Source organism: Lagopus leucura, unplaced genomic scaffold (genome assembly GCF_019238085.1).
Source record: "Lagopus leucura isolate 7727_CA_CO unplaced genomic scaffold, USGS_WTPT01 Super-Scaffold_100001, whole genome shotgun sequence".
Classification (NCBI taxonomy): Eukaryota; Metazoa; Chordata; class Aves; order Galliformes; family Phasianidae; genus Lagopus; species Lagopus leucura.
Genome location: NW_024962262.1, coordinates 13,326,958 through 13,338,461, shown reverse-complemented (window position 1 = coordinate 13,338,461; position 11,504 = coordinate 13,326,958). Strand labels below are relative to the sequence as shown.

At 45.6% G+C, this 11,504-nt stretch overlaps 1 protein-coding gene across 1 annotated transcript in view; it reads left to right on the top strand.

Annotated features, from left to right (window-relative positions):
* Positions 1-1,499: 1,499 nt before the first annotated feature.
* The window catches only part of GTF2F2 (general transcription factor IIF subunit 2), a 91,070-nt gene continuing 81,065 nt past the window's right edge, over positions 1,500-11,504 (top strand). Inside the window, exons 1-4 of the mRNA XM_042868591.1 lie at positions 1,500-1,568; positions 2,701-3,033; positions 9,693-9,766; positions 10,247-10,265. Coding sequence (XP_042724525.1) covers positions 1,500-1,568; positions 2,701-3,033; positions 9,693-9,766; positions 10,247-10,265 — 495 coding nt within the window. The remainder of the gene's footprint in view (positions 1,569-2,700; positions 3,034-9,692; positions 9,767-10,246; positions 10,266-11,504) is intronic.

Sequence of the window (11,504 nt, the reverse complement as noted above, 5' to 3'; positions counted from 1 at the left end):
ATTCTTTCCACCAGTGCTTATAGATGGATGCTGGGCTGAAAGCAACCTCTTTGGGCCAAAAATGTTGTTTATGAGAATCTGCTTTCAAAGCTGGGAGAGAGAGATTTCTTCCTTCCAGCAGGAATCAACAAAAAAAAAATTGTGCCCAGCACTGCCCCTGGAGAGCATCTATGGAGAAGACAAGATATGCCCACATCCCTGGGACCTGAAAGGCATTCCCAAGGCACATTTTAGGGCTGGTCTTCAATAAAACAGGTTTTCCTCACAGGAGAGACAGTTTAGTAGTTAGAAGACACTAGTGTGCTCAATTTGCCATTTTGTTCTTTTGCTGTAGAGACTTGACTTGGTTCCTGAGAAATGTTTTCTTTTAAATTAATCTGATTATGTCTATTTCTGACTGCCAGGTCCTGGGTGCACATCTGCCCTCATCTTCTCTGGGCTTTGAGTAAAGCACATAAGTTTCTGACGGTACAGGACAGCACCAGGCTTTCTGTGCCTCTGGTCTTCTGCTGCTGTGGTTTTCAATCAGCACTGTCAAACTGCATCATTAGTCCTTTCCTATAACTGCTAAGAAGAAACTGTGTGCAGCTGATGATAACATGGCAGTAGGCCATCTGCTCCAGCCCCTCTGCTCTGGCATGAACACCCAGAGCAGGGTGCCCCAGGGCCATGTCCAGGTGGCCCTGGGAGATCCCCAGGAAGATCCCAAAGCCTCTGTGCAGCCTGTGCCAGTGCTCCATCACTGCACAACACAGAAGGGCTCCTGGTATTCAGAAGGAACCTCCTGTGCTCCAGTTTGTGCCCATGGCCTCTGGTCCTAGCATCAGGCACCACTGACAGAAGTGGATCCTGCCTCTTGGCACTCTCCTTCCAGGTATTTGTAGACATTGGTGAGATCCCCCCTGCCCCCTCAAGCTTCCTCTTCTCCAGCTGAGCACCCCCAGCTCTCTGAGTCTCTCTTCACAGGAGAGGTGCTCTGCTATGTCCAAGTCCCTCTTGAACTGGGAGGCACAGAACTGCACCCAGCACTTCAGGTGCAGCCTCACCAGTAATGAACAGAAAGGAAGGATCACCTCCCTTGACCTGCTGCTGATACTTTGCCTAATGCAGCCCAGACTGAATTTTGCCATCTATTTTCTCAGACACAACATCTGTTTCCATGCAAACAAGAAGAAAATTGGTGATTAATGCACAGCTCCACTCCTCGGCAGCTGGCCCCCAGATCCTCCTCCATGGTGTGAAATGTCTCTGTGGCAAACATAAGGTTCAGATTTTAAATGAGGAATTAATGAAAGTTTGCCTTTCCTTCTTGTTGTCCCTTTAAATTTAGTTTCCATGGAAACGGGTCTGGAGAGGCTGCCTGGAGGGAGCAACCAAGAAGAAATCCCGGGCTTGCCGCTTTCTGTGCTGGTTTACCAGCCGAGCCACTGCAATAGCCAGGCTCTCTCAGACGTGTTCACTATTGTTTTTTTGTGTTGGGATAAGATCGAAGATTCCCCATGGAGAAACTTCTGCAGCAAATCACGAGCCTGTTCCTCATGTTGCCTTCACATGGCCCTGCGCCACTTGTAAACCACACTCCTCTCTGCTAATTGCTTGTCCTAGGGTGGGGATGAGACACAACATGAAACCACCAGTCCTGACACCATGCTGTTGATGTCACTCATGCTAGAAAAAATGCACTCCACTTCTCTGTTTTATTTATTTATTTTTTCAGAGAGGTGGCAGGTGTGATCAGAGCATGCAAACAGACCTGAAAAGTGGAGATAAGTTTGTCACTAATTTGCTGTTTATCCAAGGAGAAAACAGTGTTGGAGAGCACCTCACTCCTGCCAGAGCCACCTCTGGGTATTTTGCAGCAGGGCAAGGGGTGGGACATATGCTGACAAATGGCCTGAGAGAATTCAGCTGTAGGTGTGGGTGCAGTGTTTCACAGAGTTAAGCTGTCAGTGAGGTTGTGGGCTGCATCTCTGCCTTGGTGGATACTCAGCCAGGCCTTTGGGTCTCCACTAGAGAGATTTCATTGGGCCATTCTCAAAGAGACTTGGGGAACAAACTGTCCTATGTACTGCACAGAGAAGCAGTGAAACAGCATCCAAAAGCAAACTGACAAGTGATGCTCTTCATCAGTGTAAATGCACTCTTTATCCAGTAGAGTATTTAAATCCAGTACCCCTTCTCAAAGCAGAATTAACTGCACAAAAGCCAGAAATTGTTAGTGTTCGAGAATCCACCCCCTCCTTGGGCAACCTTCTTACTTGAAGTAAGAGCCTTTTTCAGAAAGCTAAGCACAATTATTCACTTTTTATCCATGGGGGACTCGTGGAACAAATCTCCCTCCTCCCTCGTACATTCATACACGTGAAGGTTAGCATATTCCTCATCCTCTGCCCCGCTACCCTTGGCTGCAGTGCCCTGTGATGAAGCATCCAGTTTCACACCCAGCTGAACCTCTGTCCAGTGCTTCCCACTCTGCCTTCTCTCTTCTGCTCCCTTCACACTGCCTGGGCTGCTGTGTAGCAGAACACATATATATGATAACGATCTGCTGATAACAGATTGAAGGAAACGAGGACAACACCGCATTTTTTTCTTTAATGACCCATCTCAACCACTTCACTTTCCCTCTGGGCTCCTTTATGCAACCCATCTCATTGTTTCTTCCAGCATTTCCTCCAGAACCCGAAGCTACGTGGATAGATCGGAACTCCCGAGTTCACCCCACAACTCTCGATTAAAAACAACGCACCCTGCCCGCCATTTTGTGTGGCCGTCACACGCCGGGGCGGGGACTCGAACCCGCCGCCGCTCCGCCCTTCCTCTCCGCCATTCGCGGGCGGAGTAACTTGTCCGCCGCGGGCCACCGTCTGCCGGCTGTGCGCTGCCGTGCGGGTCCGGGCGGGTACAGTGGTAGCAGGAGGAGCCGTCCTGCGTGTGAGGCCAGTCCGGCCCGGCTGCCGCGCCGCCATGAGCGAGAAGGGCGAGCTGGACCTCACGGGGGCCAAGCAGAACACGGGCATGTGGCTGGTGAAGGTGAGTGGCCTCCGAGGCCTTGCTGCGCTGAGCCGGGCCGCGTTCGGCGCCGTGGGCTCGGCAGGGCCTTGTGCGGCCGTCCTGAGGCGCTGCCAGTAAGTGCGGCGAGACCGGGGCGAGGGGAGTGAGGAGAGTTATCCCATCCAACCTGGCCTCGGGTGCCTCCAGGGCTGGGGAGAACGCCGCTCTCCTCCTCTTCCTCTTTCAGAAGCAGAAGGAACAGGCGTGGTGCTTTAGTGTGAAGGAAGATGTAAAGACGCGACAGTTCCCAAGCGCTGGTTCTGAGTGGTGAGAGGTGTAGCACGTACTTGAGCTGCCATGATGCCCAACCATGTCCCTCACTGTCACATCTGCACATTCCTCAAAAACACCTCCAGGGATGGTGACTCCACCTCCCTAGGCAGCAAGTTCCCTAGGCGTGCCTCACTGCTGTTTCTGAGAAGAAATTTTCCTAATATCCAACCTGAACCTCCTGTAGAGCAAATTAGGGCCATCACCTCTCATCCTATCTCTGTTACCTGGGAGAAGATGCCAAACCCCACCTTGCTACAACCTTCTTTCAGGAAATTGTAGACATTGTAATGGCTTATCCACGGAGTTAGAAATCAAAGTGACAGAGAAAGCTGCAGAATGATATGATGACACTGATAGACAAGAAGGTGAAATGACAAATGAAAATTGGAGATGAGAAATGTAAGCTGACATGCATAAGCTATGCTAATTATTCTTACACAATGGTTGGATCTCTCCTGCATGTTGTCCTTGAGTCAGAAGCTTGTGATTTTACAGTAGGTGTGGATAGCTCTGTGAAAATGCCACATCAGTAACAGCCAAATGAGCAGATTCAATTTTAGGCATGACTACAAACAGCACGGAGAACAAAAGATGAAATATCATGCCACTGTATGGCCTGTACCTGGCCTTATAATCCCTGCAGTGAGAGGGACATAACAGGCTTAGAAGGTCAGAGAAGAGCTTGAGGAATGAGGAATGATATCTGTGTGAGGGAACTCCTCAATATGCTATTATCGTTCAGGCTGAGAACATGATTAATTGTCAGTCCTACAGATGTCTAAGAATAGTGAATAACTTTGCATGAGACTGGGGAAAAAAGTGAACAGGAGAAGGTGAACAGGTAAGAGTCAGCTCTAATGCGATAATGAGGGGAGTGACAAATTAGTTCATTTGGTGGACATTCAGAGCAGACAAATCAGGTACTGCTTTGCACAATGTGTATTTAAGTTCTGCAACATTTTGAAGTAGGAAGATGTAACTGTCAGACCTTTGCAGAAACTGAAAAATCCATTAGGCAGATGGGTGCAAGCATACTGTACTGAGATATTACAAATGAAGATGCTTTCAAGACCACTGAGTAAAAAATCACAGAAACTAGAAGAGCGTGCTGTGGAAATATCTGTTCTTCTGATGTTTTCTGCTCTTCCATATGTGCCTGCAGTTGATTGCAGCTGAGGAAAGGATTCTGAACTCAGTTGTCTTAGAATCATGGAATGGCCTGGGTTGAAAAGGGCAACAAAGATCATCATCATTTCAACCTCCTGCTATGTGCAGGGTCACCAACCACCAGACCAGGCTGCCCAGAGCGACATCCAGCCTGGCCTTGAATGCCTCCAGGGATGGGGCATCCACAACCTCCTTGGGCAACCTGTTCCAGTGCGTCACCACCCTCTGTGTGTGGAAAAAATTACTGTCTTTTAGTCTGATATGGTTTAGTGGTTCTTGAAGCAAGACAGGAATGTTCAGGCACATCAGTGCTTGCAGCTGATACTGCTCTTACAGCACAGGGTGCTGCCTGCTTTAATGAGAAAACTGAATTAAAGGAACACCTAAGTATGGTTCGTGCAGGTATGTATTCATGCACGTGGTCTGAATTAATAATTTGGCTGTCATCTTGCATAAATAAAAAAATAGTAGAAAATTGCTAACATTGGTAAACCATAGCAAGATGTAAAAGCTACAAAGAGAAGTAATATATAGAGCAAAGTAAAGTCCGTTTAGTATTAGGCGTTGGAGTTCTTAATTTCTTTTTCTGTCTGTGTTTTTTGTAGTTTTGTTTTTAATTTGCTGCATTGGTTTATATTAAAAAAGAGGATAGTTTTGAACATGCAAAAGAGGAAATAATATAAAAGAAAACAGAAACATAGACTAAGCTCAGCTTCTTACTTGATTTATGATGTATGTACAGCATACAGATAGGATAGCTATGTATGTAAAGAGCAAAGTACACAGAGAGGAAATGGTCAGTGGTTTATTAGAGGTAGGGGCTGCCTGTGTGTTTTTCTCTAAGGGCAGCTGAGAGATGCATGGAGCAGGGCCCTTGTGCTGGAGCCCTGGTGTCCTTGTGATGTGAACAGCAAGAACAGAACAGCAGTCTTAAGAGGTCTTGAAGTGATGTACCTCTGATTCCTTCTCCTTATTCACTTGTATGCTTTATGGAGAAAAGAGTATTTGCACCTATGAGCCCCAGAATAAAGGCCGCTTGTCTCAAGAACTGTAAGTAATCTTTCAGAGGGGCAGTTCTTCTGTCCACAATTCCGTCTTTCTGGGAGAGTGCATTTTTTCCAAATCCTGGTTAGGATTCTTAGAAAATTCTTGTTGTTCTGGACAAGCTCTTGTTTTCTGCACATTATTTTGAGATTTTATGCGTTGTTCTTACTACATTTTCTGTACGTTAAAGATTCTGAAAGTGGACTAGCTTCTGCAAGTTCAACTTTTAGCATGGTAAGATTAAAAGGAACTTTCCAGTTAAGCATTCTCTACAGAAGTAAGACATTATTTGTCTTTCCTGTGATTGCTTATGCCATTGGCACGGAGCTGGAGATTTTAGCTTGTGGTTTTGAGCGTGCCATCTAATTTTAACTGAAGTAACCATGTACAGATAGAAAGAATCCTTTGATCGTTGTTCTTCATTACCCTTTTTCCTCGTTCTTGCACAGTAGCCATTGATTCAGATAGGCTGGCAGAAAGATGATTTATTGCATCCTTTGAGTCTGTGCAGCTGAAAGGAATATGATTGATCTGCAGCTTCTCAGTCTGAATAAATTCCCTGTCTGATCATATTGTATAGCAAGTCAGTGATTTTAATGGCATCAGAGTCCTTCAGTCCTTTTCCACTTATACTGAATGCGTATCTACTCATTACCTGGCAGTATAAATTAGATACTGACGAGGTATGAGCACATCATAATATTTCCATTGAGTCAGCCAGAGCACATGTCAAAGCATTTATCGTGTTACTAGAAAGAAAATGAGATTTGATTTGGCATGAAATCTGTTATAGAAAGTTACCGCTTCAAAAACTGAATAAAATATATCTTAATAGGTTGTGTTCACTTATTGCTTTGTTGTGTGCTTGTGACATGATTGACCCAATGCTAGCAGCTTGTGGCACCTGGACTGATGCTGAGTTTGGCTGGGAAGTTGGAGGACATTGCTGTCTATCTGTTCTGCAGCTGTCAAGGTGCAGTAAGGCTAAGGGAAAGAGCTAAGCACCAGTTCAAAGATATTTTGTATGCTTGTTTGTTTTGTTAAGCAAGAACAGCTTCCTTAACTGTTCTTCCTTAACTTTTGTTAAGGAAGAACATAGAATCACAGAATCACCAAGGTTGGAATAGACCCACGGGATCATCCAGTCCAACCATCCACCCATCACCAACAGTTCTCACTAAGCCATGTCCCTCAACACAACATCCAAATGTTCCTTGAACACCTCCAGGGTCGGTGACTCCACCACCTCCCTGGGCAGCCCATTCCAGTGCCTGGCCACTCTTTCAGAGAAGTAGTATTTCCTAATGTCCAGCCTAAATCTCCCCTGGCACAGCTTGAAGCCATTCCCTCTGGTCCTATCACCAGTTACACGAGAGAAGAGGCCGACCCCCAGCTCACTACAACCTCCCTTCAGGCAGTTACAGAGAGCAATGAGGTCTCCCCTGAGCCTCCTCTTCTCCAGGCTGAACAATCCCGGCTCCTTCAGCCGCTCCTCATAAGCCCTGTGCTCCAGATCCCTCACCAGCTTTGCTGCCCTTCTTTGAACCCGCTCCAGGGCCTCAATGTCTTTCCTGCAGTGAGGGGCCCAAAACTGGACAGAGCACTCGAGGTGCGGCCTCACCAGAGCTGAGTACAGGTGCACAGTTGCTTCCCTGTTCCTGCTGGCAGCACCGTTCCTGATGCAAGCCAGGATGCCACTGGCCTTCTTGGCCACCTGGGCACACTGCTGGCTCATGTTCAGCCGAGCATCAATCAATACCCCAGGTCCATTTCCTCCACGCAGTCTTCCAGCCACTCTGCCCCAAGCCTGTGGCTTTGCCTGGGGTTGGTGTGGCAATAGTGCAGGACCCGGCACTTGGTCTTGTTGAACCTCATCCTATTGGCCTCAGCCCAGCTTTCCAGCCTGTCCAGATCCCTCTGTATGGCCTCGCTACCCCCAGGCAGATCCACACTTCCAGCCAACTTGATGTCATCCACAAACTTACTGAGGGTGCACTCAGTGCCCTCATCCAGGTCATCAGTAAAGATGTTGAAGAGGACAGATCCTGGCACCAACCCCTGGGGAGCACCACTCATGACCGGTCACCGACAGGATTTAACTCCATTCACCACCACTCTCTGTGCCCGGCCCTCCAGCCAGCTCCTTATCCAGCCAAGAATGCATCTGTCCAAGCCACGGGCTGTCAGATTCTATAGGAGAATGCTGTGGGTGACAGTGTCAAAGGCTTTGCTGAAGTCTAGGTGGACCACATCAACAGCCTTTCCCTCATCCAGCATGTGGATCACTAGATCATAGAAGGAGATCAGGTTGGTCAGGCAGGACCTGCCCTTTTTGAACCCATGCTGGTTAGGCCTGATCCCCTGGAAAGGTTATTAAATGGAAGGTTATTATTAAATTGATTTGAACTTTAGAACTTTGCAGATTACTGTTTGTCAGAACAGACAAATTGGAATAGAATCATAGAATGGTTTGGGCTGGAAGGGACCTTTAAGATCATTTAGTTCCAACCCCCTGCTATAGGCAGGGACACCTCCCTCTAGCCCAGCTTCCTCAGCTCTGGAATAAAACTTGGCTTACTTTTATTCTCTGCAGGACACAATCAGAGTACAAAGTGCCAATTTGCTGCTTGAAACTAAATATCACAAATAGAATGTGGTATGTTTCTCAGTGTCTGCATCTTGCAACGTTTCCCTACATGGGCACAGATATTTTCAGTAGCTGTGGACTTTGTCAGCTGGAATTAACTTTACTGTGCCAGTAACATGAACTGAAGCATTCCTGCAAAAATAAAGAGTGCAGATTTGCCCCGATTCGTCCTAAGTATGTGAAGAAGAAAGGTACATAATTCCTATACTGAAACACTTCTTTAGTGCGTGGTACTGGTGCAGAACAATGATTTTTCCTGTAACAGTTCACCAAGCTTCAGGTTTTTGAGATAATGTTCTTGCAGTGACTGCTACATCTGTACTTAAGAGGAGTTTGTAGGAAGTAGAAACTTCAATTAGACTGCTTTCAGCTATTTCCTTTTGAACACAATCCATAATTCCCATATCACTTGAACCATCTTACAGACAGTTGCAAATTGTCGGGTATGAGATTGTCCTCGTTGCCACAGGTGTGTGTTCCTTCTTTTGATGTGTTACTTCTATATCTAATAGCTTGTGTGTGTAGAGGGTAAATTGCTCCACCTCACATTTATTATAATGACGTGTTATGTTCAGTCTGTATTAAAAGCCATCATTGGAAAGACAGCCATAATTGCTGAATGGTGGGGAAAAAAATCCTACGTGATTGCACTGTGCTAATAACGGTTTGGCTGACTTGTGGCAAGGAAAGATAGGCATGGGCTGGAGGACTAGTGCTGTTCCCATTGCCCTGGGGCTGAATTCAGCAGTGCTGCTCTCTGGGACAAGGCTGTGGCACTTTCTGAAGTCCTCTGGAAATGTGCCCTCACGCCACCACTCTGTTTTAGAACTGTTTGCCAGCTAAACAGAGACAGCACAGGCTATTGACAGAAGCACTTAACATTTTGATTTCCCTGAAGAAAATGTGACTCATCTTCTTTAAGCTTGTCTGGTCTTTAAGCAGTACCCCTGGGTAACCCTGCTGAGCACTGGCCACATTCTTCTGGCCTTGTTATCTCCAGAAAAATGACGTGCTGTCGCAGGTGCACCTGCCCTCCAGGATGTGTTTGGAAACCTACAGTGTGTGTGTGCAGCATGGCAGCTGCAGCGAGGTGTGAGGCTGGCCATGGAAGAGCCAGGGTTACCTGGCAGCAATGAGCTGGTCTGTTGTGGCCAGAGAGCAGAGGGGCAGGTCATGATTTCAGCTCACGCTGTGTTAGTAGGAAAAGAAATGAGCCACCTTTCAGCTTGTTGGTTTGCGCCTTGTGCTGTGAGGCACCTTTACTGCTTGTTCAAGATTCAAGATAGTTCAACGCTAATCCCTCCTTTGGGACAAACATACTCTAACCTGGCCTTATTTTAATGCTTTCTTATTCTTTTTTTTCCTCTCCCAGTGGAATAAATTGTCTACTGTGTGCACTTCAAACTATGTTCTAAAGTGGTCAGTCTGTGAGCATTTAAAGTTTGTTCACGTACACAATTTATACAGAATTTTAAAATCTGCTTTTTTGAAATCTGTTGTCTTTTAGGTCCCCAAATACTTGTCTCAGCAGTGGAGTAAAGCCTCAGGAAGAGGTGAAGTGGGAAAGCTGAGGATTGCCAAGTAAGCCTTTACTGTACCTTCACTGTTTCCAGTTCTTAGCCAGTGTACTTCTTCTAAGTTACCTGCAGTAAAACAGATAATGTTGCACCTCTTATGTTACATAACTTTGTTTTTCACAAACACTGTGTGCATATTTCTCTATAAACTGAAAAAACCCACTTGTATATTGATTATACATAAATACATGAAATTATACTGGGGAGTGGCTGTAACCCATAACGTGGTGATTGATTTCTTAAACCCAAGAAATATGCACATCTAACTGGAAAATCTCCTATAACTTATTGATGTGCTATTTTGCTGCTTCTGTTCTCACCTGTTGAATTTTCCCATAGATTTTTGGGTGTCAGCATCCAAAAACAATTGAGCAGCTCAGAAATCAAAATGAGTAACAAAGCTAGAATCTGAATTTGCTTTTTCATTGGGGAAGGCAAAGCTTGTGGAAGTAGAAACTAAAACGTGAAATATTTTCTTTTGCAGAAATCAAGGAAGAACAGAAGTAAGTAACTATTAAATCCAAAGGCTCTGGATGTGTTATATTTTGAACTCTAAGAATTGCTTATAACTTGATGTTTTCTAATATTGTATTTTTCATTAAACCTGTGATAAAGCAGTGCATCACACAGCTGAGAGTAGAGAATTCTATTTATACCTCTGCCCGTATGCTTACTGTGGGATTTCCCTTTCAGGGGAGAGTCAGGTTGGGTATTAGGAAAAGGTTCTTCACTGGAGGGCAGTGGGCATGCAACAGGCTGCCCAGGGCAGGGGTCATGAGGCTGAGCTGTCAGAGTTCAAGAAACCTTTGGACAGTGCTCTCTGACATAGGGTTTGATCTTGAATGGACCTTAGTGGAGCCAGGAGTTGGGCTCACACTGATCCATGTTGGGTCCCTTCCAGCCCAAGATATATTCTGTGATTCTATGACTTCCATAAAATCTCTTTGTTCCTGAAGTTTGCTTAGAATCATAGAACTGGAAGAAGCTCTGACCCAACCTATGACAGGGAAGCAAACCATGTTCACCGTTTGAGAACTTGTACAAATTATAGAATAAGTGGAGAGATTACTGGAGGTCTGCATGTTTTGGTGGACTTTTCTAGGCTGGAATATGGGCCATGCTTCCTGATTTTTGTGAGCCCCTTGCCCAAGCCTTGATATTGATGAGAGTCGTGGAATGCATAGAGCCCAGCAGTGAGGAACCCCAGAAAACAGCTGGCTTTGCAGGGATGCTGGAGCTGTGTGGCAAAGTGAGGCTGAGCAGGATGTGCAGGAAAAGTATGTGATACTGATCTGAACAATCCTTCATCAGGTTTCTTGCCATATCCCACAGCTAGGGATTCTGCTTACCCAGTCACTCCAGTACCTCCTCAGAATCTTTATTAGGCCTGTGATGTAAGTACAGCAAAGGAGCTGTATTTGAACTTCTAATCTACGTGCAGCTCAGAGTTCCCAGGCTAATAACACTTGCTGTGCACATTAGCACTTTCTTGGGGAATAAACTGTCTGTGTGAAACATTTTAAAGTGCTCATACTAAGTGATGTCTGAAAAGCTGTTTGCCTTAGATTTTAGTAAGTGAAATGAAAACATTCTTTGAGTGAAAGGAGTCATAAAATTATTAAAAGATGAGTAAATTTTACTGAATACATGAAAACTTGTAATACCTTATTTCAACGGGAGATTCATGTATGAAGTCTTGTCTCACTCTATGTTTTTGAAATAGAAATGTTCTATGCTCCTTG